The 27,567-nt window shown below is 45.8% G+C and overlaps 1 protein-coding gene across 1 annotated transcript in view; it reads right to left on the bottom strand.

Annotated features, from left to right (window-relative positions):
- The window catches only part of HID1 (HID1 domain containing), a 396,446-nt gene that overhangs the window by 226,576 nt on the left and 142,303 nt on the right, over window positions 1-27,567 (bottom strand). The window contains exon 5 of the mRNA XM_069654845.1: window positions 25,489-25,595. Coding sequence (XP_069510946.1) covers window positions 25,489-25,595 — 107 coding nt within the window. The remainder of the gene's footprint in view (window positions 1-25,488; window positions 25,596-27,567) is intronic.

Raw genomic sequence — 27,567 nt, 5'->3', positions numbered from 1 at the left:
TGCAAGATGGCATGAAAAAGTCATCAAGAAGGCAGTGGTTCTACAGGTAGTCGAGAACAATCTAGTTATAGAGTCACCTGTAGGAGGCTAAGGTCCAATGGGTCCTAAGCAGATGCCACAAACATATATACAAGTGGCAGTGGTATGACAGTAGCAGTAGTAGTAGTGGTAGTTGTCACATATATATAGCATCTTTTGCCCAATTGTATGTCCTCAAGGTGCTTTGTGGTAGGAACGCCCTCAGGGACCAAAGTCCAGGTATAGGAACATTCATTCTCAGAAAAGGCTTAGATTGTGTGTGTGCATTTGGTCAAGATTAGGAATTAGACAGGCTGGTCAGGCACCAGTAAGCAACCCAGGAGGCCAGACATGTGAATGGATGCTGAGTGAGGTCACAACAGAGCGCTGGTGCAAGAGACTCGATATCTGACCAGCTAGATCGAAAGTTGCAGTAGGTTGTCTCTGTATTTGAATGGCAGAGGTGTTGAGGCAAACCTGGTGTCAGGAGCGAAGCTGTTATCTGCCCAGCTACACTGAATCTGTCATAGTCGTAGCTGCATTCTAAAGTGTGTGGATGAATAGCCCTGCCTGCGACAGATGTCCACCGAGGTGGTGCATTTACACATTACTTAAGCTCAGATGGAGCTTATCTTTGATCTCGCTGTGTGATCAGATTGTCTGTGTGAAAACGACAAGCTACCCTCCTATGCTGTTCTAGGCGCTATACAGAGGCTACCCTCAGAGTTCTCCAAGCACAAATAGAATGGCTATATCATACTGTCTTCTAAGCATGACAGACAGACTGCCTTAAGTTCTAGGGTCATAGGATTTACTAGCACAATAGATGGACTACCCTTATAGTGTTACTCTTTCTATATTTAGACAAGTGAACATCTCTGGGTGTGTGGCTTGGCAAACCAGTGTTCCTTATACAATTCCACACCGTTTCATCAATCTGCACCAAATTTTCCATAGTTACCTGTTAGGACACCCTATACATTTCTGGCCACATACCCTTTGGACACCCCGCCCCTTTCCCTGGATTTCAGCACCTTCACACATGAGATGGTTGCCTGAAATCGGCGAAACATCAATGTGGTCATAGAAGGACCAGTTCTCAACCCTAGAATGCACGGTTTCTGGGACATTTGCACCACAATCCACCACAACGAACTGCAACACGCCATTGTGAGGCAACAGGTGGGGAGAAAGCACAGTAGGTCCCAGTATGCAGCAGCACACCAACTCTTGCCTCCCCCCAATGTCTGCTCTGGTGTATGTCAGCCAGCCACACATGGCCATTCTCAGTGCAGTTTACTTCAGAGTGCAAAGCAGATCAAGCGATGAGCAAATCAGAACAGTGACCTACAGGATCGTTGATTCCAAATAATTGATAAGAGTGTTGTCATGCCTGTCCACAGAACCCGTTCAGAGAACGGCTACTTGTTGCTAGTATCTTCTAAGTTCCTTAATAGGCAACCAACAGACATCTTCTAGTGCAGTGTCAAGGATAACTGCATGTATCATTATGTGTTACAATGGCTAACTTATAGATCTTATAATGCAATGTGATAGGATATCATTATATATCTTCGAGCACAATAAACAAGTTAACATTATAAGGTGTTGCATACTGGTGCTATCCCAGATCTATCCGGGTACAGCACATTGCCCACCGTTCAATCTGTGTAACCTTCACAGATCGGTCAAGACATGTGCTACGGTTTGCAGTTTCTTCTAAGCTAGCCTACTCAATTTAATTCTACGAGCAATGCATGTGCTAGCCTTCTCATTTCTTCATATGCAATACATCTGCTAATCTACATAATTTCTTCTTCTAGGTGCAGCACCTGTTAACCTACCCAATATCTTCTACCCCCGAATTCATCTAAGTGCAACAACATTCCTGCCCCTAAATACATCTAATTGTGACACATTTCCTGGCCCCAAAGATCCATCGAAGTGCGACACTTTTTTGTACCAAATATCCATCAAAATGTGGCACGTTTCCTGCCTCCGAATTACAGCTAGGTGTAATACATTTCCTACTCCTGCCTTTCCTACTCCCAAATTTAAAGCTGGCTGCATTATATTTTACCCCCATAATACAGGCAAGTGTAATATATTTCCTTCCCCCAAATATCCATCTAGATGCAACACCTTTCCTACTCCCCGAATCCAGGCACCAGCAAGAGATCAAAAGAAAACATCCAAGAGGCCTGGGTCCAGCACCTCCTCCAAGAAGGAAGGGAGGGAGGATAGCTCAGCGGCAACATGCTCGCCTTGGAAGCAAGACGACACGGAGCAACACAGGTTCGATCTCCGGTTCTGCGCTTAGAAACCTCTGGGTATTAAGTGCGCTATAAATAAGCTATCATGATATTATGTTTATTTATATAGCACCTATACACAATGTGTTTCAAAGCCATATCATATCATAGCAGAATAATGTCCTGAGAAGGCAGGCAGCTGAGAAGTACACCAGTCAGGAGAAGCAGGAAAACACCCACAAGAGTCAGGAGTTTGGGGGGTCTCTCAGAGGTACCAAGCCATAGTGATAACCCCAGAGAGGAATTAACGTTATGTTGGTTTTAATTCAAACTGTACATACACAGATTTCAAACGTATTCACAACTACATTTCATTAACCGTACACATTAATGTACTAGATATGTAGTGCAAATAAAGACTTTAAGGCTAACTTAAGTGTACACTAGATAGATTATTTTAAAGACTGGTGAATTGGTGTTTCAGATGTCCCCAGAAGGCGTAAAGTGCAAGAATGAACAAGATTTGCCTTCCCTCCATACTGCAACCCCTGAAGCTATCTGCAGAAATGGCTTTAAGGTTGTGCACAAAGCACCTAAATAATGGGTGTCTGAGATTTAACGTGGCCCTGCAGTGGATCATCAGTTGTTTTATTGATTTGACCTCCCCTGGTCTCTTGCACAACTCTTAATTTTGTCTGATCTTGTTTCTTTCCACAACTATTTCCTCTGGCAAATTAAACCTAAAAAAACATGTGAAATCTCCTTTCATCACTGCTCCGAAACTTGCAAACATATTTACAAGGTACCACAATATATCAGATCTATTTTTGTATATTCATTGCTTGACTTTTTCCCTTCCAGTTGTGAAAAGTGTATACCCATTGTAAGGAGAAATTTCCCTCGTGTAATGTAATAATCATTTGTATAGTGCTTTTTCCCATTTGCATGGTCTGAATGTGCTGTAGGTGAACGCCCTCAGGGGACCGAAGTCCAGGAATGGGAAATTTGTCAGAGGAGTTTAGAATGCGTGTGTGCATTTTAGTCAATACTCAGGTAGGCACGGGTGGCCAACGCCCTGCTAGCGACCATGTCAAGCAAGCATATGGATGGTGCTGTGAGGTGTAGGTAGGTGTGGAGAGTATGCAAGAGCAGGAGGCTCATTATGCATGAAGTTATACAGAATTTTTGTCAAGGGGGTAGCTGCATTCTTATGGCAGAGGTTTGTGCCATGTGTCTTAGAGTAGTGTATGAGAGATGTGTGCGGAGTGTGTGGAGGGGTAGCTGTGCCTTTGGCTATCTTCCATAAACATGGAGTGAGATCCATACCGGTGTGTCCTGACTGATTTCTTGGTTTTATAGATTCGGCTGAATTTAGAAGGGGGCGAATTCAAAGTGCGGCAGAATTCCAAACAGGGGTTATATTCAAAATGCGTCTGAATTAAAATTGGTGACTATACTAAAAAAGCAGTTAAGTGTAACACAGTGGCTATGCTAAAATGAAAGGGGTCAATTTAACAAATAACTGATTTCATGTAACAGATCAATTAATGGCTGTTTTAGGTATTGGCCTCCTATCATGGCTCGATTCAGGTCACAGACAACAGAACTCTATTTCGCGGTTCCATCTTATACCACATGCATATCTTTCTAAAAATTAGCAGCTTTGGCAACAAGATCAAAGCAAGTTCCATCCGGATTAGCTAAATGGGCCAGTGCTGGCCAAGAGAAGGTATTGTCTTAATCAATGGAGGACTTCTCAAACCTGTCATGGATGTTGCTCCAGGTGTCCAGAGTATATCAAGATGTCATTGAGGTAAACTATAACAGACCGATGCAATAGATCGGAAAAAACATGATCGATAAAATTCTGGAATGTGGCAGGATCGTTGAAAAGTCTGAAAGGCTTAACCTTTTAATTATAATGCTCGAAGTGTGTGCCGAAGGTAGTTTTTCATTTGTCTTTAGCTCGTATTCTGATTAAATGATATGCTCCCCTGCGATCTTATTCCAAAAATATCTGTACCTATCATAATGTCTCCAGGATATCAGACATCAGAGGAAGAGGATAGTTGTCCTTGATGACAATATGTTGTAATCCTTGGTAGTCCAGGCAGGGTGCTTTTCAGTTGTATATTGAATGTTTTTGTACAAAAACAGTGAAGCACCTCCTGGGGATTTGGATTCCTAGATTACGCCATTCTGGAGAATAAGGTCCAACTATTCCTTTAGGCTGGTCATCTTGGCACCAAATCTGTATAATTGACTGAAAAAAAACCTTAATGGTGGATTTGTTTGAATTCCGAACACATCCACCACTCAGTAGCATAGTAGCAAACACGGGGAGCTGGGGTGTACCCCGCACCCTTGTTTGTTACAATGGGTTCAGGGGTTGTGGGTGTGTCCCCCGCTAAGTCAAGAAAAGGTTTTATAAAAAAAAACAAAAAGAGCCCTGCAGCGCCAGATCCCATGTACGTAAGTGAAGGGAACCAGTGTCGCATGGGGATAGAGGAGTCGGCGGCACACACAGAAGTGTGCCGTCAAAAGGTAAGTAAGGGGGTGGAGGGGTGCAGGTTACCAGAAATGCTCGGGGGGAGTGTAAACTACTTTTGTTTTTTTCTCACTCAAACATTTCTAATTCCGTTAAATCATGGACATTCTCTTGGCACTGGACAGGATATACATTCACCCAAAGAGAACCATTGAATCAGGAATAAGGTCTATTGCACAATCATATTGACAATGAGGTATTTTGGGATTCATGAAACACATATACATAGTCCTGATATTTCCGGGGTATCTCTCATATGGTAACAATCATTTCACATGCACTTTGAAGTTTCCAGTCTTTGAGGATCGCAGTTTCTGTGACGATTCACTAGATGTCGCCACTTCTCCCCGAGGGGGATCCCTTTCCCATGAAGCCAGGGGGGTGAGGATACTACCAGATAGTCCCCCCCTGTGGGTGGTATAATGCAGGAGGATCTCATGAAGAGGGACTCCCCCCTCTGGGGATAAGGACGACCATCTAGGGTACAGCCATAATGAGGGCATCACACCCCCACATACTCCAGCCTCTCCTTTCTCTGCTAACCTCTTTGTAGACAGTAGACCTATGTACTGTTATAAGGAAGAGTACGCCATGGTTCTTGTAAGTACTGAGACGAAGAAGAACGACAGGAACCTAGGTAATCCATGTAATGGGATGAGTTGACCCCGTGGAGCAATAAAGATGAAACATATGAACGAGACTTATACAAGACAAAGGGCTTATACAATGGGCCCAGACACTGCTGGCAATATTGTATAAAAATTGACAATGGACTAAAAACTTGGTGTCGGGCAGCCGCAGAAGATATCAGGTGTGATGTGCAATGAACAAGGAAGATTCAAACCTGCGTCTCTGATCTGGAGGGGGAGAGCTCCAAGGATGCTGGCAGTCAGCCACGTCTGATGATCGGGAAGTCTGCAGGAGCAGATCTCGGCACAGCAGTGTTGAGAGGAGTAAGGAACGCAGATGGCAGGAATGCCGTCACACAGCTGCAGGGAAAGCAAGATGCTGGAGAAGCTGAACCGAATGTCTGCCATCCCAGGAAGCCATGGGGATATGCCGAAAAACCACAACAAGGTAAAGGGAGGCATAGAAGACCCAGAACAGGATACAAGGCAGCTTACCAAGAGGGCACATGCAGTTGTCCCAAGGCCCCTTTGCAATCATAATGCTTGTGTAGCACGGCAGTGGCAGAAAGCCTACAAACCTTCTCCTCCTCATCGCAGTGGTGGAAAGACTCAGTTGATCACTGGGGAAGGATCGATGACCCCAAGCACAATAAAGGGAACTTGAGAGGGAGAGATCCTCATGACAGTGGCAGAGGTAAGCCCACTGACAGCTAAAGGAGGGTCAGGGACCCAAAACAAACTACAGGTCATCTTCCTTGTGGCAATACTTGGAAGGAAGTGAACCAAGTGGGTCAGTTCAAAGAAGAAGAGAAACCAGGGCATGGGAACCAAAGCAAGACATTGATACGAGTCATCTTCCTTGTGGCAGTACTTGGCAGGAAAGTGAACCAAGTTGGCCAGTTCAAGGAAGAAGAGAAGCCAGGGTTGTGGATCCTTCTAACACTTAGAATTGGGTGTTGTGGGTGTGAAGCCTAATGAAAAGAAGATCAGGAGAAGGGAGTCACTTCCCTTGGTTGTAAGAAACTGATAGCAAGATACCAGGAGAAGGGAGCCCTTTTTCCTGAGAACCTGGGCCGGCATTAACGTCCAAAAAGGCCTGGGGAACGGAGTAATTCCCCTGGGCTATCCAACACCAGACATCAGGAGATCTCCTGACCCATCAAGAAAATGTTGATAATGTGTGAGACACAAGACTGTGCTAAGGTTTGCAAACTGTTTCAACAAACCAGGAAGGGAGTCATTCTCCTGGGACCAGAACAGTACTGTCTTATTCTTTAGTTAAGGGGCTGAAATAAGGTTTCCTTGACACAAGACGGAGGATCCCTTTGAGTTGACAGATATCCTGACAGTCATCTTATGTCTTTAGTGGAGGCAGGGAAACTACTCTTAGGAATAGGGATAGATAGGTTTTCTTTTTCTTTCCTATTCAAAAAAAGTCTTTAACATGCCACATTTGTGTCAGCCTCCTTCTTCTGCACCGTTACATTTCCTATATGGCAATGAGCGGTCCAGTTTATATAAGGATTGTGGCACTGGAGCCATGGGATCTCTAAAACCAGTGTGTGCAAAAGAAAATTCCTTGGTGTGTTGGCCAATTTTCATCCTCACAGGTTTGGTGTTCCCGATCACTGGCCCTGGAGAGAAATACAATCAGTCTATTCCTCCATTCGGTTTGGAAGCAGTCTTGGTTGTTCTTGGAATATTATGTCTGACGATCCAAACTGAGTCCATGAAGCTGTGAGCTAGCCTGCAATCCACAAGAGCATACATATAAATGAACATGAGAAGCAGAGTATTCTCCAAAAAAAGAGAAGTCATGATTGCTCTATTAAAATCCCTAATGGCTATACAAATCATTACTGAAAGGGCACTTTCTATGTTAAAACGGAGCACAAAACATATTAAGTTAAATGGCAGAAAAAGAATAGAGGGGAGTAATGGCATATTAGCAGACAGATGCAGCAAGAAAGCCAAACACTGTCTGTTCCTCACACAATAAGGATTGTAAAATCACTAGTATTGCACATGCTAGGGCTTTGGACATAGAACAAGGGAAAACCTCTCTGTATATTGTATGGGGAGAGAGGCAGAACTTATTTGAAAAAGCTGGTAGTAAAAACAAAATAGAAATTATTAAAAGTAGTTTGCCTTCTGCTGAGGGTTTGACCACAGGTCCCAGTAATGCCTGTAAATCTAACCATAAAGGTACAGTAGTAAGGATTCCTGTGAGTGTTCAAAGGCAAGTCCATGGAAAGGTTCTGCTGGGAAATGACCTCAGAGATTTAAGTCTCGTGGGGGACACAGCAGAAAGACCATGTACAAGGTCACAAACAAAGGCTGCCCCGGCCAAGTCCAAGACTGAGCCAAAGTCTAAGGGGAAACCCAAGGCTAAGGGAGTCAAGAAACTCAGAAGAGGGAAAGAGAATATTCCCCTTAACTCACCTACCACTGAGATTAAGGTAGTTGGCCAAGCACCTGGTCCTGACGAGGAAGGTGTGCTGCATGAAATTCTTAACCCACAAACTCCAAAGTTTATTGGTTGAAGGTGGCCCTGATAGGTAAGAGTTTAGTAAGGGCCAATGTGAGTGCCCATCTTTAGATGGCCTAAGGAGACAGACCTGTTCCCAGCTTTAGGGTGAACCTCCTGGGAAACATAGGATTTATTGGGAAGGTGGGCTCCTGTACAGTGAGCCCACAGAGTCTACTGAAAGTGACCATACGAGGTTGGTGGTCCCTCTTCAAGTAAGACCTTTCCTCCTGCAAATGGTGCATGAAGTTCCTCTAGCTGGTCACCTTGGGATCAGGAGAACCAAGCAGAGGCCATCCATGCATTTCTACTGGCCCAAAATGGGGGTCCAAATAGAAGGCCATTGTGGGAGTTGCGCCCACTTGTCAGATTTCTGGCAAGAGTGGCTCAACAATCCAAGCTCCATTGGTGCCACTCCCTGTGATGGGGTGCCATTCAAAAGGGTAGGGATTGACATGGTTGGTCCCCTTGATCCTCAGAAATCCTCTGGCAATAGGTTTATCTTGGTGCTAGTTGACCATGTCACCCAATATCCTAAAGCCATCTCATTGAAGCCTGTCACTGCCAAGTCAGTTGCAAAAGCAATACTGGGAATTTTTCACTAGGGTTGGCTTCCCTAAAGAAGTTGTGGCAGACAGAGGCAGCAACTGTATGTCCAAGTACATGCAAGCCAAGTGGAAATAGTGTGGGGTCATTTATAAGTTCTCATCAGCTTATCACCCACAAACAAATGGCTTAGTTGAGATGTTTAATAGAACTCCCAAAAAGTATGATTGGGGCTCTGGAAGAACCTCAAAAGGGAAAATGGGATCTCCTGTTGCTATGTTTACTTTTTGCCCATCGAGAGGTACCTCAGGAAGGTGTTGGTTTCAGCCCCTTTGAGCTTCTTCTTGGTCACCTTGTTAGGGGACTACTGGCCATACTCCTTCCATCACTACTAATGTAGTGGACTATGTGTTGGATTGAAGGAAGAGAATGGTCCTTCTAATGGCTCAGGCCAGTGATAGGTTGAAAGCAGGTCAGGCTCTGGTGAAACATTTGTATGACCAGAAGGCTTCACTTGTTCACTTCACCCCAGGCCAAGAAGACATGATTATGAATCCTATAAGGCCTAGAGCCCTACATCACACATGGTCAGGCCCTTGCACTGCTGTGGAACAGCTGGGTGAGGTAAACTATTTAGTGGACCTTAGGAGACCTGGTAAGGCCCCAAAGTGTTTCGAATAAATAGGTTGAAGGCTTTCAACCAAGGGGTTGAAATCGCAGCACTACTTTTGCCATCAGACAGAAAGGAAGACGAGGCTCCATTGAGGGTGTCCATGTATCCCCTCACCTGACTTCTACCCAGCAAGAAGTAGCAAGAATTTTGCTTGGGAAGTTCTCCCCCTTGTTCTCTCTGAATCCTGGTTTGACACCTTGGTGCAAACACAAAACAGGAAACAAAGTACCTACCAAAAGTAGGGGTACAGGATGTCAGATACAGTGATATCTTACATCAAGACGGAGGTCAAGAAGATGTTAGATCTTGGGATGATTGTACCCTCTAGTAGTCCATGGTCCAGGCCTGTGGTTCTGGTGCCAAAGGAAGGTACATCTGAGATGAGAGTCTGTGTGGATTACAGGGCTCTGAATGCTGTCACTATGCCACATGCTCAACCCTTGGTTAGAATTGATGAGCCAGTGGATACCTTGGGTGCCTCCAAGTACCTCAGCACATTTGACCTCACTGCAGGTATTGGCAAATAGCACTAGCAGAACATGCCAAGGAGAAGGTAGCATTCTCAACCCCAGAGGGTCTTTACCAATTCAGGGCAATGCCCTTTGGATTAAAGAATGCACCTGCTACTTTTCAAAGGCTTGTGATACATGGCCTAAATGGGTTAGATACATTCTGCTTAGCATATCTGGATGATATAGCAGTCTTTAGTGCTACCTGGGAAGAATATGTGAAACACCTGGGAATAGTATTGCAGGCTCTTCAGAAGGCCAACATGACCATAAAGACCAGTAAGTGCCAGATTGGACAAGGATCTGTGGTCTACCTTGGCCATGAAGTAGGTGGAGGGAGAATTCAGCTACTACCCAGTAAAGTACAAGCAGTACAAGACTGGCCTACCCCATCTACCAAAGCTTAGATGAGAGCCTTATTAGGTCTCACTGGGTACTATCAAAACTTCATGGCAGACTATGTCACCATAGCTGCCCCTCTGACTGCTCTCACCATTCCAAAGAAACCCAAGAATACCTCTTGGTATAAGGAGTGTGAGAAGCCCTTCAATGGCTTAAAAGGCTCCCTGTGCCAGGCCCCCGTTCTCAGGGCCCCTGACGACAAATGTGTATTTGTTATACAGACAGATACCTCTGACACTGGAATAGGTGCTGTACTATCACAAATAGATGGGCAAGGCAAGGAACACCCGATTGCATTCATTAGTCGCCAGCTTAAGGACAGAGAGCTCAGGTGGTCCACTGTAGAGAAATAATGTTTGTCTGTCGTATGGGCACTAAGGAAGCTGAGGCCCTACCTCTATGGGACCCCCTTTACTGTGCAAACTTACCATAAGCGCTTAAAGTGGCTAATGAACATGAAGGGAGAGAATCCAAAGTTGCTCAGGTGGTCCATAAGCCTGCAAGGGTTTGACTTCACCATAACGATAACTTTGTACATAATGCCTGTAATAACTGTAAATAGCAGTACACCCTGTTTTGTAAATAATGTCTCACACTTTTGACTCCCTGTAACTAAGCTTTGCACTGCCTTGTAATTGCTGCGCCCTGATACCCCTGGGTATGATGTGCATTATAAATAATAAACAAATAAACCATTGAGCACAGGCCAGGTGTCCAACATAGCAATGCTGATGGGTTGTCCAGAATGTTTAGTCAACCTAAACATGAGACTCATCCAGTGGTGGATCAAGTCCCCCTGTCCTTAGGTCTTGGAAGGGCAAGTGTTAGGAAAGATGTCCCTTAAGTGCAAATTTCCCTCCATTTGTGAAACACCCAAACATTTTGCTTTCTTTTGGAATACCTAACTTGACTTTATTCCAGTGGAGCACAGCCTTCAGTTGCACTCCTCTGGGCTTTCGCTCATTTGTTATGGGGAAACTGACTCGTCCTTCAGGCTGTCAGTACTGGGAAACTATGTTTCCTTAGTCTTCCACTATGTTGCCATTTCTTGTTAACTTTTTATCTATGTGCCATGTAACTTACAGTACCGCGCATAGGGGTCATTTTGTTTTATGGCCCTAGCCACCCCCTAAGGATTTTTTTGTGTTTGTACAAGTGTGCCTAGTATTTTTACTTTGTTTTTATGGACCATAACGCGTTTACCTCGTTTGCGCCAAGACTGTGGCCAGTGCCGAAAATGGCTGTGTCACTAAGTCGTTTGTTCCGTCCTTTGGCCATTTTGTCCCTTTGCCTTCCACCAGGTCGAGAGACCCAGGAATTCCTTATTTAGGCATGCATTCACTTGTGAAAACTGCATCTTTCAAGGGCTCCTGCATGTCATGTGTGCTAGTACCCAGGTAGAGGGTTGGGACTGTCTCATCCCAATCCACACTACTGGTTCCAGTATACCTGGTAGCCATTAATGACTGGAACCACCATGGCACACGATTGGCCAACGTCTGGCGTGCATGCAAGAGAGCAGATATTCAATTGGCTATCTAAGATTTGAGCACAAACCGAATCTTGTAGAAGAGAAGGGGCTCTGCATTCATTCCGGATCGATCTACTAAGGTTCACACCAGACTTCATTAGGAGCCAAGCATCCTTAACAAGAAAGCAGACTCAAGGAACCACCAGTGACGTGCTTGGAAGGTTTGGCACCCTGACCCCGATGTTGTCCCGTCAGACCCCTGTTTGTTCATCAAACCAAGAAGGCCTGCAAGGGCCCTTTGCCCCTTTGGATTAGTGGAAACAACTATTCGGCTTCTCTTTCTTATCCTCGAAACGAGCCTCTTTGGAAGTGTTCCCAAGCCGTCCGGTGAACTGACCAGCTCAAACCCAGGGTATCAAACAGGAATGCTGCCATTCCGAGTTGAGACTCAAGATTCAAGGAATCGCTAGCTTGTGGTTGTGGGTTCTCTCGCACAAAAACCCGTTGTCCTAGCTCCTCTGGGTCGCGATTTACGAGAGTGTGCCACGTGTGAGAATTTGCAGTTCCTGCGTCGCCCCGCTGTAGTGACCATAGCTGAAAGTGCCTGCAGTTCTTGCCTACCGTGTCCTGAAATGTACTGCACCAGAAATATCCTTCCTCGGTCGAGAGCGGAGTAAAGGCTACTGTCCCACCACGGAACATCATCTTGTCCTCAGCGGCTGAGAGCCGGTGTGTCCTGAAACTGCAGGGTTAACACCTATAAGTGAAGTGGGCTAGACTACCAAAGTTTGGTCTGGACTGTGTCGAGGGTCGGTGAGTACTTTCCTAACTTAGCGGTGGCCTCCTGGCACATCCTTCGCCTGTGTATGCACAGGTGTCACTCAAAAGACACTCAACTTGGCTGGGATAGCCTGCGCTTCCCAGCTAATCCCGAACTCCGAACGTTGCTCTGTCTCCAAGGGTAGACCCTCTTCTAGGAATAGGAGCTTATTCTTCATCACCTCAAGCCTCTTCCTGAGCAGATACAGCCCCCTGAAGAGTACCCGTTTTTGTTTACGCACAACAGCGCGTTAACACATGACTGTACGTTGAGCGCAAGGCTCCTCACCTCGTAGGGCTGGAGTACATAAATGAGGGATTATTGATGGACTGCCTAAACTGATATATGTATTGATTTAACCCCTTTCTGTTACAGGTTGCGATTATTCTCCCCCCTACCCCACATCATCAGCCTTAGGCTTATCACATTAATTTATATATGTTAGATAGTGAAGGAGCTTGTGTGGTAATTGTTTTATTGATAACTGTGGTTTAATCGTGTTTTTGTTATGAAGGCCTATAATAAATATATTTTTGATATACCTCTGTCTAAGGGTAATCTGTGGAGTTTTACTACGTGTCGTCATTGTGGGCTTCCGATCACTCTCAACCCTCCTGAGACTTAGTCTTGACCGCCTGCAAAGCTACTGTAGATTGGTCTGGTTTGTCCAGGAGGCTCCCCTTTTCTACTAAACTAGTGTGGCCTCCTAAACTTCTGTCCACCAGGTCAGAGTTTAGAAATTCACCTTCACACTCCCTTCTTGGGAACTCTTTAAATACATCCTGTCTGTCTTGTTTTATTCATTCAACACTCTTATTACCCACTGTGTCGTACCATTCTTTATTAAGTGGTGTATCCACTTATCATCAAGTAGCTTTCCTGGACTTTTCTTCGGGGGTGCTTTTAACACAAAATGTTTTTCGCTGCTAAGTTAATGCCTCACGTTCATCATTATTCTTGAATATTACCTCGGATGTCTCAATGACTTGGGTTTCTCTTAATTTCTCACACTTCTGACTTTTATCCTTTCAACTCAGTATTACGAGTCTTCCCGGCAGGGCTCAGCACTTGCGCAGGTTCCTTGGTTGGCTCTCTTGATCTTCTGTTCGCTTTCTCACACGCCCCTAGTTTGCTGTGCTTCTTGGCTTCTGCCTTCAATGTACCGCGGTCCCTGAGAGCTGGTGCCAGTCTCAGCCCTGCTGGTCTCTGCATAGTAGTATGGGCTCCCGGCCTACCAAGGGATGTCCATAGTCACGCCACCACTTTGGACGTTGCTTTCTCGTCTGCTGGGACAATGGCTTCCCCACTGTCCGCCTCGCCAGCCCACAGGCATCTCCGATGGGGCTACTCCGCTTCCCGGAGTGCTGCCGGTTCCACAGCCTTGCATGGCTCCACCTCTCTAAGGCATTCTAACGCAAGAGGGCTTCCCCTGCATAATGTTCTCACTCCTTTTGCATTTCCTCGTCCTACTTTTATAGGGACTTGTTATTAAAGGGGTGTGCCTTTCGTTGTCCCATGGCTTTCCTGAGCTAGCATTGTCTGAATCAGAATAGAAGACACGTTGTTTTTAATATAAGGTAGTCACTCCCAGTGAGGGATTGCCCAGACCCATAGAGAGGGTCTGGCATAGCAGGCTCATTTCCCTAGCCTCACAGGGGCTGGCTCCCCTTCTGGGAGAATGGATGAATAGTCCCGATTTGTAACAACCCATAAAGTGTATATCTGATAACACAAGAGCAATGGTGTGTGGTTAGGCACCTCGTCCTGAGAATCACACTCCCCAATCCCAAGGTTCAACCTTACCTGGAGCTTGGCATAAAAGCAGCCTATACAGCACAAGGAATAGGCAAGAGGCCTATAAAAATCAGAGAGTTGGGAATGAGACTTGCTGATCATGGAAGTGCATGCAACAAATTAGTTATTTTCCTTATTGGTAAAACTCTAATCCGCATAGATGGAGGTTCCAAAGTGGTTGAGGGGACTTGGGGTCAAGGAGGCAGACACGTTGGGGAGTGGACGTATGAGAAAAAGGTGTACGAAATACAGAACTAGAAGGACCATTGTCCTAGAGTATTGAAGAGGTGTGCCCAGAAGGACTGAGGGTGGCCAAAAATGTGCGTAAAGCAGATATAAAAGGGCAATTCCAAAGTAGATCCACGTCTTTTCGTCTGCTTATGTATAACACCACAGGGATAACCTAGGCATTCGGTACTTCGCTCCTTTTCGTGTACATTTTCTTTCTTAACAGATTCACAATAGGCATATTTCTGAGAGAGTGAGTGTGTATGTATGTCTGGTGTGTGTGTGTATGTCTGGTGTGGGGGTGTCTGGGTGGGTAGGGGTGTCTGGGTGGGTACGGGGGTCTGGGTGAGGGGAGTGTCTGGGTGGGGCAGTGTCTGGGTGAGCGGGGCTCTCGGCGAGCAGGGGTGTCTGGGAGGGGGGAGTGTCTGGGTGGCTGGTGGGGGGGTGTTTCTGGGTGGGGGGTACTAGGTGTGTGCATCTAGCTGTATACTGTGGTATGTCTAAATGAGGAGGTGGACAAAATGGCATTTCGGGTAACGTAGATCTTTATTTTAATACCAAAAACCCCATACTATCCCTATGTGTCTCAGCCCTACTCTTGAAGAAAAGTAATTTAAAAGGGAGCTCTTCAGGATGTCCAACAAAATAATTCAAGTCTACCAGCCACAAACCTATCCTAGCCCAATTCCTGTCCCTACTACTATAAACTAAAAAGAGCCTAACTTAAACAAAAATGTACTTTGAGGAATGAGACGCAGGCACAGACAGCTCAAAGTTTTGGCTATAAACCTATAATAAAAGGAGGTTGAAAAATGCCTAGCTGTCCCGATTCCAGGGGGCGTTTCCCTACCTCAACCTAAACTAAGGGTCTGTCTGATGTCAAGATGGACAAAGCAAAAATGTCCTGTGGCCAAAACACTATTCTGGCCCTCACATTCTAAAATGAACTCTAAGGTGAGTTCCTCATGTTATTCACTTTACACACTTGCCAACTTGACTTTGCCTGGCATACTCTCCTGTCAGGGCTTTCTTGTGTGTTTCACCTGACACACTTGCAGACTTGTACATATCTTGCAGTCATTCCGTTATTTATTCTTTTTAAATATTGGGTCTCATATTCCCTTGAATGCGCTTCATTTATCTTTGTCCTTGGCAAGGTTGCCAAACTGCCCCGGTGTCCCAGCTTCCCTCCCGAGGACTCACTGACTTTCTGTGGAATCTTTGCTAAGGCTGCCAACATGCCCCATTGTTGCAGCTTCCAACCGGAGGACTCACCGGCTTACTCTGGCGTCTTTCTGTTCTCCCACAGTGAACATGACTTGGCTCTTCGGCATCCCGACCCCACTTCCCGGGTCCACCGACTTCGCTTGTCGGCTCCTGTGTCCTTTGCGGCTCCTGCTTGCCTTCTGTGTGATTCTCGGTATTCGAGAGGCATGTAAACTACTCTCAGGTTCCCGCGCACACCAGGAAGTCTTCCCTACTCTTCCTCTCGTGGCCTCTAATCGTCAACCCGGTTCTTGCAGTCTTCTTTCTCTGGCCTTCCACTTGAGCCGCTTGGCTGCGCGGTCTTCCTTGCAGCACAGTAGTCCCTCGCTCAGCAACGAGACGACAGGGCTTCACCAAGCAGCGTCTCTCACTTGTCAGCTGGTTAGAGTTTTTAAATGTCTTGGCACCTATTATGCGCTTGTAACCACTAGAGGGCATCTTGGTCTTCTCGCCTTTTCTGATCCTCATTACTCTGTTCAGCTTTCTCATTGGAGTACTTTCACATGCATGGAAATGTTAGTCAGTTCTTGGTGACTTGTGTAAAGAACATTGGAAGGTATTCTCAGTAACTTCCATGGGTGGTTACAGAGAGCCTTGACAATATGCCATTAAGGCATGGGGAATTGAAAGGGGATCCCTAAAAGGAATAAGGTGGATAGCATGTCTTATCCAATGTTGTTATATCACCCCTCTGAGGGTTACCTCCCCCCAGGTGGTCCTCCCTCATATAGCCACCCCCAGGGTCAGGATCAGGTAGCGTCTGCCATCCCCTGGCCACATGGGGAGAGGGTACAGCCAGGAAAAGAGTGATGACATCATCAGATTCATCAAAGTACCACCATAAGGGTCTTCTACCGAAATGATGGAATGGTGGCTGGTTTCTGACCCCACTGTAATGTCTCTGTATGGCCAGGAACTTTGCCTTTTTCTCAGGTCATCTTGCACCCTTGGGATCACCCTTGGAATCCCCTGGCTCGTAGGTGCACAACTGGTACTCTCCGTGTAGTACCCTCTATTGGCACGGGTAGTATAGCTCAGTGGCAACGCACTAGTCTTGGAAGCAAGACGCAGAGCAACACAGGTTCGAAACCTGGGGCCGCGCTTAGAAACCTCTTTGATATTAAGCGCGTTATAAATAACCAATTATATTATACTATATAGAACCACATGGTATTTTCTCCACTCAGGTACCTCATGGCTTTTACCCCTTCCTGATGTCTAAGATCTTACACCTCGCCGTGGAATTCTGTTTCTCTCAACCCACCTCGGGGCCTAATTTCTTTCACCTCGGCTTGGTGTCGTATCCCTCCCTCCTCGCCTTGGGGTCTGATTTATGTCACCCTGCCATGGGACTTGGTTGCAGGCACCCACCTTGGGAGCTGGTTGCGGGCAGCCCGCCTTGGGATCTGGTAGCTGGCACCCCGCCTTAAGGTCTGTTCTGGCCTTTCTGCCCAGCAACCTGTAGCAACCGTGTACCTTCCGTCTCTGCGCAATGCTCTTCCGGGTAGGTGTTCAGGTAGGCTGATGGAGCTTCTCCATTCTGGCCTCTTCGGTTGGTTTTACGTGTGTTGGACCTGGTGCTCCCTTCCTGTGGGGCTTCGGTTTAAGTTCCTCAGGGTGCTGCTCAGTTGCTACTCAAACGTACGCTAAAGACCCTTCGGGCTGGGTTTCTCTGGTCTGTGTTAATTCCTATGTAACCAACAAAACTATTAGATTACTGGGATAAGGGAGGATAATATATATACACCAAGAGGTGAGCCCCCCCCCAGTGGGACCCTGTTTGCCCTATCCCCCTAGGAGGGTATTGCGTAGCAGGCTCCCCTCCCTAGTCCCAAAAGGGTGTGCTCCCCCTTACCCCTCTTGGGGAGTAGGGATGAATCCCCTGGATTCATCACAGAGGCCAGTTTGTTCATTTATTCTAATGTGTGGCATAGCCTTTTTAATAGCAAAGCCAATAGGAGTATGTTGTTATGTGGTGGTATTGCCATATCTACTTTACTTTATTAATATGTATAGCGCTGTGAACAAGCCGCAGGCATAAGGCATAGTAGCACTAACAAACAGACATCGACAACACAAAACCTAACAAGACAAGTGCAGGGGGAAAAACCAGATAGGAATCAGTTAAATAAAAATGTCTTTAGTCCATGTTTGAATTTGCTAGTGAGGCTCTGGTCCTTAAGTCAGGAGGGAGGGCATTGCAGATTCTAGGTTCTACATACGAAAATGACCCCAGGGAGACCAGGTTGAGGTTGGCTCTGGGCACCTGTAGGAGACCCGTATTGTTCGATCACGGCCCTCTTCGTGCGACAAACAGGATGGTCTACTGGATACATTTCTGGGGCTGATGTCATGGAGGCACTTAGATGTGATGCAAAGGAGATGAAAGGGGATTCTGCTGGCAATAGGGAGCCAATGCATCACCCTTCTGGCCTCCAAGGCCTGATCTTTTCAGTGAAGACCCACCACGGCCCTGACTGTGTTGTTCTGCACAATCTGGAGCTGGGAGATTTCTCCATTGCCAACACCTTACAACAGGCTAGAGCAATAATCCACTTTGGCCCCAATAATGGCCTGCGCAACAGTGCCCAGTTCTCATGTTAAGTTCTTGATCTAGAACTATTTATTTTATTAAGTGCATTTGGTTACATTTAAGTTACCTTTAACACTAAAAATTAACACTTAAACAATTAAAAATTGAATAAAAATCACAAACATAAAGCACAATTGTCGAAACAATATAATACATTTCAATTGCGATCCATTTCCAATGGCCTGACTCACAATACTTAGAAATCACTATGGATGACAGAAGCCCAACTCAGGAAGATCTACGCATACGTCCCCCAACAACAAACCTACAGGTCCAAGGACAGTCTCCCCACCATCCTTTGCCATACATGGTAGGCAGCTAACACCAGAGATTGAGCACCGCAGCTAACACCAGAGATTCAGCACCGCAGCTAACACCAGAAATTCAGCACCAAAGATTGCGCCCCAGAATTGATCAGAGGTGTATGGGCGAGCTGTGGTGTAAGCCCCGTCATACACCGGACTCAGCGCCTCACACCGAGTCAAAATGTGACAGGAAGTTTCCACCTCTGTGGAGCATAATCTGCATAGTCTTTCTGCTCTGGGTATACCCACCCATGCCCCCGTGTGGTCGAGGATGGGGAGGGTTTGTAAATGGAGCACCAAGATGAATCTTACCAACATGCGAAGGCGCACCTTTGTCAAGTAAGACTTCGGGCGGTCCAGTGTAAATCCCCGGTGGGAGTAAGATTTGAACTTTCATAGGCCAGCCAGATGGTTTATGGCAGCACCCGCATCATGGCGGATACATTTCTCTTGAATTCTTCCCAGGTCAAAATCCAGCCAGGACTCTGAGATGCTACCAAAGCCAATCTCCACTAAGAAGAGCTTGACCATCCTCTCATGTCCTTAAACCACACACTCTTCGAGGATCTCTTGGAGTGCCCCTCCACCCAGCTCAGCAGCATATCTGTACCTAAGCAACCATAATGAATCTTTGCCCAGAACTTGCTAGCAGCAAGTTTCCAGTGTCAGCAAAGAGGGGAGGCCCAATTCTAACCTGATCGCCTCCACAGGAACCCTCCTGGGGACTCCAAGTAAGGATCTAGAACTATGCCCATGGTCTTAACCTTGGGCAGCGCAACAATGGCACACCCCCACTATCTGGAAAACCCAAAAATCAAGGCTTAGCTTTTTCCCGCCACGCAGCCATGCCCACTTATCCTAAGATCTGTTTTTGAGTTATTCAGAGCTAGTCCATTGTCGGCCATCTACGACTGAATGAGGGTGCAAACGGCATTGATGGTTTCAGCGTCCTTGTTGTAATCACCCGACAAAGTGATGAGACATGGAGTATCATCAGCATAGTTGGTGCAAAGTACTCCCCTGGCGTCAAATAGATCAAAGAGGGCCTTGGTAAACAGGTTATACAATGTGGGGGATAAGCAGGAGCCCTGCGGGACCCCACAAGTCACCCAAACATCGTCCAATTTGGCATCCTCACAAAACACTCTGGTTACTCAATCTCTCAGGAATGATTCCACCCATCTGGCTGCCAATGGAGAAAAAGAAGCAGAGTTTCTAAGTCTGGAGATCAACATGGTATGATCGGCCAAGTCAAACACTGCTGTACCGCCCTTATCCAGAATTTCCAACACATTGGCCTTGAGATTGAGTAGGGCAGATTCTTGCAAACCTGGACTGTCTCAGCCCCAGGATGTTATGGCAGAGCCAGCTAGGACATGTTTTCTCATGGTATCATTACTGGATGTAGGCACAAAGCAAACCTGAGCATGTTCCTATAAGGAAATACTGGCATACCGGTTCAGCCAGCATCAAAATATATGGTCATATCTCGTGTGAAAATGTATTTTATACTGACATATATTGTGGTAAAAACATCATAAAGGTGCATTGGGAAATGCTCCTGTGCACTTTTGGGCACTTTCATCTATTGGATTTTTTATGAGTTACCCAGCAAAAAACGATTGCAAACTGTCTGGCTTTTTACACCATTTGTTACTTAAAATGTGCTGTAAAATGCACCATTTGAACCCATTATTCAAAAATATTTCTATGGGGAAGTAGACCCCCACCCCCAAAACCCCTGTTGACAGGTGCAGGCTGTCTCGTTATGATCGGTACCTCTTGCATATTTGTGATACATATATACACCGCTACAATTTAAAAAATTCACCAGCCACCACATGTGGATTGCACATTTGGGTGCCAGAGCACAGGCACCAGCCTCTTGTTTCTATACGTGCACCTTTGATCATCATGGGCTTTGCCTATGTGTGGCGGTCCAGGTACATCCAGGGGTGTAGAACGGCCCCTACTTTGTTGAGGATGTTGGGGGCGGGGAGGGTCTCAGCATGGCTCTCAGGGACCTCAAATGTTGTTCTACGCCACGAATTACGCTTTCAAAGGTAAGCATGGAAAGTGTCAGAGGCAATGTTGACTAGGAAAGCTTAAAGTCTGGAAAAAGATTGCCTCTAAGCGGTCAGCACAAACCGGGAGAACTTGGAAAAGAACTAGCGGAAAGAATATAATTAATGAACACTTTACTTAAAGAGCCGGATCTGCTCTTGACAGCCTGAAGCATAAGTAAGGGAAGAGAAGGAAGGTAGTTTGACTGTAGGTTATGTGCATACAGACTGAAACACCATGATGTTAGAAAGTAATCTACCTCATACGCAAACTCTACGGGTAGCCCACTTATGGATTTCATGGAGACTAATCTATACAAAATGAATACAAATGAACAGTGTCAATTCATTAGGAAGAGTGGAACTGAGAAATGCTTCTCTTTCTGATAGAAAAGATCCAGTCACTATGGAATTTTGAATGACTGCTACAACACGACTAGATGGATCTGGCAGCTCATGTAGCGCAGATTTACAACTATAAGATCACAAACAACGTTCTCATGCAGTGAAGAAAATGATACGATACCCCTGTGTCTCCAATCAAAGGTAGAGCCATGCTGGAGTGAGCCAATTATCACCCATGCTATTTATAGGACATGAACATAAGGACTTACTGGGAAATCTTTATGAGATTAGATCCCGGAAGGGCTTTCAACTTTGCTTTGTGAGACACCTGAAATAAGTAATTCCACCACTCAAACTGGAGTACTCAAACATGGACTCCTCTAGATGTCATATATAGACCCTTTTGATATTTTAACTTCAGAGAAAATCAAGCAACCATGCCCTTCTTCTTGCAAGCTTTACGGTAGCACCTTAACAGCTCTTGCAATCGCCATCGAAGAGAAAACTAGAAGAAGCAGCATTACTACCATAGGAGGAGAACACTAACTAACGCAGTTTGTTAATGATATGCCTTTACCATTGTCACACTCAAGCTAAATCAATTCCAACTCTAATTCACGTTAGTAACTCTTTTAGCACATTTGCTGACTAAAGGATCAATTGGACTCAATCTAAAATATTGCCCTTGTCCAGTTGTACCTTTAAAAGTAATTGCCCTTGTTATGATTATAGATGGCGCGGTACTCAAATAAAATATCCTGACCTTATTTCCAGTTCTAATAGCCCTCATTTAAATTGTAGCTCCAATAAAATATATCTTTCACTCCGGGTACAAATGAGTACAATCCTGCCTATGACTTTACATGTGCCAAGTATTCTACCAATTAAATGCAGGGAATATGCATTTGCCAACTTTGATGAAATTAGCAAGATAATTCTCTTAGGCGGCTCATGGTCCCAGTGATGAGGAGAGCATCGGATATCCCAAATAATGATGATTTCATTTTACACCAACCAATATCTATACTGTTTTATGCATAATAGTTTTAAACATCTGGGTGGATCACTGTGGAGTAACAGGATGTAGGGGCAAATCTGTGTGCTGTTGCGCCAAATATCCAGCTATAACAAGCAAAAGTGTTTAAGGCTGGAATGCTTTGTTAGAAAGCGAAAATAAGATCAGCTCAAACTAAGATTGCTTTTCTGATTGAGCTTCAGCTATTTTTAAGAATATGTTGGCATGGCAGGGTCAGGTCCTTGACCCCATCATGCAGGGGAACAGGGACCCCTACCCACCCTGGGGCAGGAGGCCTATTGGGGTGTTTTCTAGAGCTAGTCCTGCCCAGAGATGGGATGAGGGAGGGCTCCAGTCTCTGCACCCTCCTCCCCAAAGGTGCCATATTAAATGGATATAGTGCCACTGCCAATCACACCATGCTTGCCGTTCCAATGACGGCCCAAGTTCTTTTTGTTTCCCGGCAGGAATTCTGAAATACCCAGCAGCCACCAGTGAACGCTGTGAACTGAGGGTGAAAGCCCGCAGTCATCAAAGTCTACAAAGCACCTGGCTTCAAAAAGCTACCTCCAGTGCCAAACCAACTCTACTTACTACCACGGTTCAAGAAGGCTGGGCAGAGGAAACACACTATTTTCCAGCGAAGTGCAAACTTGAATTTGGATGCCGTACAGAAAAAGGGGCCAGGGCGCAAAAAGGGGCTTGTCAAGCTTGGCCACATGACAGTCCACCCCAGGTTGGGTGGGGGGGGGCGGACCAATGGAGGGCAGGGGGAGCGGGCAGGGGGAAAACAAAGGAACAGGAGGGGGGAGGCTATAAGAGACTGGCCCACAAAGAGCAGAGTGAGTGGTGTTTGGGTGAAGTCAAGAGGCGAGAGGGGGAACCAAGTGGCCAGGTGGAGGAAGGATGGTGATGCAGGCCTTTGATGATACTGTGGAGGAGAGTATTACAGGTGAGGTGCTGGTAGTAAGAGGGTGGTACCAGATAGTAAGAGTGAGGCTGTGCATGAGTGTTTGGTGGGCTGAGTGAGGAAGGGCCTAGATGTAGAGTGGGGTAGGTCAGAGAGGGAAAGAGGAGAGTAAAGGGAAGAGGAAAGGAGACGGTGTGTGAACATCACAGGCGCAAGCAAGGAGAGCAGGTGGATAGAGGAAAGGAGGAATAGAGAGGATGGGAGAAGGGCAAGAGTAGAACAGAGTGGAGAGTAGGAGCGAGAACACCCAGGGGAGCGCATGAAGGGAGAGACAGGCATAGAAAGAAAGAGAGGAAGAGAAAGGGGGGAGAGGGACAGGGGAGAGCAAGAGTGCGAGAGAGAGGCTGGGTAACTTTAAAAGAACAATATTGAAAAACAGTATCCCACAAATTATCCTAGGGGAATAGTAGAATAGAATAGAATAGGAAATCCCTTAGAAGAACCCCAAAGGGAGGCAGAAAGAGAATGCCACAGTCTTAAGGCTTCCACTACAGTCAGTTATTGGACAGTAGCAATTAGCTATGGTTAGTTACCACTGTGGGTTTAGGAGCTCCTGAGCTAGAGCAATGGGGAAGAAGAGAGAGAGGGGTGCACATGAGTGTGTCTCAATATCTGTTACTAAAAAAGAAAAAAAACACATTTCATTTTACAATAAAACGAAACCTGAACCACATTTAGGAGTCCAAGAATTTGAAAGGCGACCATCTGTGACATTGGTCTCTCTTACAAACATTCAAGCTTGTCATTAAAGGATATTTCAACTACTAGCAGGGCTGTTCTCAGGCCAATTATGTGAATGTAGTTTGCAAGCTGCTTTCACAGAACAAAATGGTGATTGTTTACTGAGACTAGGGAACTACTAATATGAATTTCCAAGTATTTTGTTCTCCTACTTCAGGCTCTCTGATCTTTGTTGCCAAAGTGGGAAAACACAAGCTGGCTTTGCTAAGGAAAAGGACTACAAAAATTCATGACTTTGGCATACACACTTTTCTGACTTTCTCTTTTTCTTGGTGCTCTCACTCTCCGATAGGATATGATATATTTATATTGTGCTCGTACACAGGTGTTTCAGAGCGCGACCAGGCTCTGGGACAAGGGAGGGGAACAAGGCAGAAGCAAAAACAACGATCTTACTAGGCCCAGTGACATTGAGAATGTGCAAGTGCATGGGGAAGGGAAAAGGGGAAAGTGCATGGGGAAGGGAAAAAGGGGGAAGTGCAGAGCATAGGAGAGAACGAAATAAATAGAAGTAAATAAATAATTAAATAGGGTGTTAGTGCAGCCCGTGAGAGGCAAAGGTGCTAGGTTAGTCAGATAGAGTGTATCAGATAAGTCCAGAAGAAAAGTGTGTGGGGAACTGTATGGGTACAGATGCAGGCCCCAGTGCAAGGGGTGGCCCGGAGGCAGTGCAGGAGGATGGCAGGGTGAGCAGGTACATGGGCCCGAAGGACAGAGGGTGGCCAGCTGCACAGTGCCGAGGGAGAGGGCAGATCAGCAGGGGAGAATTGGGGCAAAGGCAGAAGCGAAGAGGAAGGTCTTGAGGAGCTTCCGGAACCGTAGATGGTTCTCCTCAAGTTTCAAGGTGGCAGGGAGGCAGTTCTAAAGGGAGACCTCAGCTGAAGGCAGATCTACCTCCAGCTCGTTTCTTTGAAAAACGACTGACCCTGAGGGAGTTAGAGGTAGAGGAGCGAAGGGCTTGAGAGGGGAGGTATTTACGGAGGGATAGTTGAAGGTATTTTGGACCTAGGCCCCAGAAAGCCTTGTGGACAATGAAAAGGGGTTTAAATTTAATCCTTGCATCCACTGGGAGCCAATGAAGGGATTTCAGAGCTGGAGAGATACGATCCCAGGGCTTGAGGCCAAGGACAAGTCTTGCAGCCCTGTTCTGGATTAGTTGTAAAGGGCGGAGAGTGGAGGCAGGTAGATTTAGAAAAAGGCTGTTACAATAGTCCAACATACTTACACTCACAGCTGTCCTTCCGCCTTACTAATATGCACAACCCTTGCATAAATCTGAACACGCTTCATACAGACAAATCCGATAATACCAAACACACAAACATACCTGCCTACCTCCACACTTGTGTCTACAGACTGCCCAAATCCCTATAAACACACCATCACGTGTTCCCTCGAAGCAGTGTGACCTCATCGCCTACATGTGGAAGCACCTGAACCCCCCGCCCATGAAAATATGATTTAATTATCCAAGACCATACACACCTGATCCTTCACATACGAGCAAGCTCTCTTTTGATCGGTCACCCAAACTTGACCTCTCCATCACACACCAGTGACTGACCCCATCTCTCACATACATCGCAGAACCATTGTCATATATGAAGATGAAAGCATTTCTCAGATACATGGCGCCTACATGCAGAGTATGCACACACTACTTCGCCCCACCTCCTCAGAAAGACAAATCAGCCTAGTACCACACACAAACCTTTATCCCAAACACCCCACCTCAAAAGATCCATTCAAGCAATCCCATATCCGTCTACTTACCTATTTAGGTCATGTGTGTAGTTGGGCTGAGGGGAGTGAGCAAATCCAACACCAGCCTGCCAGATGTACTCACAGCTGTCAATGGAGTGGATGTCCTCTGCAGTCTCCTGTGGGGGTAGGGAACATGTCAGACAATACAAATTGACTTGCAAAGGGTCCATGCCAATTTAGAATCACTGCCACGAGAACCACAAAGCTTGTTTTCTTACCGCCGACACAGAAATAGGCATTCTGGACAAGGTCTCCAACTAGTTTGCACAACACTAATCACTATCTAAGTCTCAGAGCTCTGTATTTTCACTGATACACTTCATCCGCTAGACCCGGACTATCTCCAGCAGTAAGGGCATACTCCAACTACAAGACTACCTAAAGTAGGATGCCAGGTGACAAGCTCAAACCACACTTGACCAAGTTCATCCCCCTCTCTCCAACTCAGCTTTCAAACTGCATTCAACAAGCCTGGGTGCCCACCACCATATTCGGTGCAGCCAAATCATGGCATTTCTTGCTGGATTCCCATATCATCCTGAACGCGCATCTCATTCGGAACGCACATGTCAAACCAATTGCTAAATTTGCTTCTCTTTTCCTATAGCAACTTGATCGCTGGTCCATACGTAAGTCATTTCTAACATCAAATCCGAAAAATCTTTTACAGAGTTTCCAGTGACCATTCCTATTGACTGAAAACTCTTCGACAGTCGTTATGCTGCGCGCCTCACACCGGGATTGAGATGAGAAACACATGGCACCAGAGTTAAATGGGGATATACTGAACAATTCTGGAAGCAATGCTCATGTTTTAAATCATCTGCGTAACACACGAAGCACTTTCATCATCATGGCTTTTACCATGTTGGAGACCAATTTAACATCTCCACAAACTAAAAGACAGCATTTTAAGAGTGCATGGGCCAAAGTTCAGATCAAAAAAAGTTCTCAACCAGTCCTTCTGATGCTGATCTCCTACGAACCAATGTTCTACATTGAACACCGAGAGCACCTACCCAACTGGATTAATTGCCCCTTCTCATGGCCAGTATTGCCAATGAACTCCTCCTTTGCACCAGCCCTTTCGACCTGGGTACTCTGGTGGACGCACTGAAGGACTGGGTCCTCGAGCTACAGCAATCTAAACCACCCCTGATCCCCCAGATTGCTGTGCCCTCTAGTCTGGCTGCACTGTCACTATCTTTTAAAGTAGACAATGCGTGCCAAGTCAATCTGCATAGGGACACAAAAGATCAGGATACGCAAGCTGGTCTTCCCACCGAGTATTCCCTAGGAGCCAAGGGCTCAACTTTAGTCACTGAAGTAAGAGTCAATTTCCTCAAGACTAACCTCATAAAACCACTAAAGGAATTATCACTATTGGCCCCTACTCCTAACCAACATTCAGTTAAACAACTCGCAGTGGTTACCATTGGAGCCAAGAAGCCATCCAAACGGTGTTTTCTACATAAAAAAATCACAGATGCCTAAGTTAATTGATCCGAGTACTTTTGATTTCATTATGAATCAAGGGAACATTGTTTTTACCAACATCCTGAGGCTGGAAGGACTTGAATCCAAACAAACCCTACGTCTTAAAGTCCTCGCTTGGCTACAACAGAGAACCGGTCCGGGGGTCTTCAGAATGGCTGATCTGACGATTCTGCGCAGATTGGAACTAAGTGACTGGTGTAGTCAATCTAATTCTGACCGTGTCATAGTCGGCTGCGGGGGTAGCTCTCTGCCGGCTTATCTAAAACGCTCCAAATATATCCCTAAAGGAGCCTCGTACTGTAGTCTAATACTGTAAGGTGTCTTCTTCCTTGTTGCTCCTTTATTGTTCATTGACTATCCTGTTAGCACCCTACCTTGATCCCAGCTATCCTCATAATGGCTATCTTTGTCTGTTTGGACTTCACGTAACCATTCTTATCCCTATTCTCTTTAATTTTTTTTATCATTTTGTGTTCTATGTTGTTGAAGTTGAACTTATTTTGTTTTTGTCCTTGTCTGCGCCCTCACGCCTCAGGGTCCAAGGCTGCGCGTTATAAATAAATTGAATTGAATTGAGCATACACACATTTG

Source organism: Ambystoma mexicanum, chromosome 3q (genome assembly GCF_040938575.1).
Source record: "Ambystoma mexicanum isolate Mex_15411 chromosome 3q, UKY_AmexF1_1, whole genome shotgun sequence".
NCBI lineage: Eukaryota > Metazoa > Chordata > Amphibia > Caudata > Ambystomatidae > Ambystoma > Ambystoma mexicanum.
Note: the sequence above shows the minus strand (reverse complement) of the source record. Positions and strands in the feature narration are given on the sequence as shown.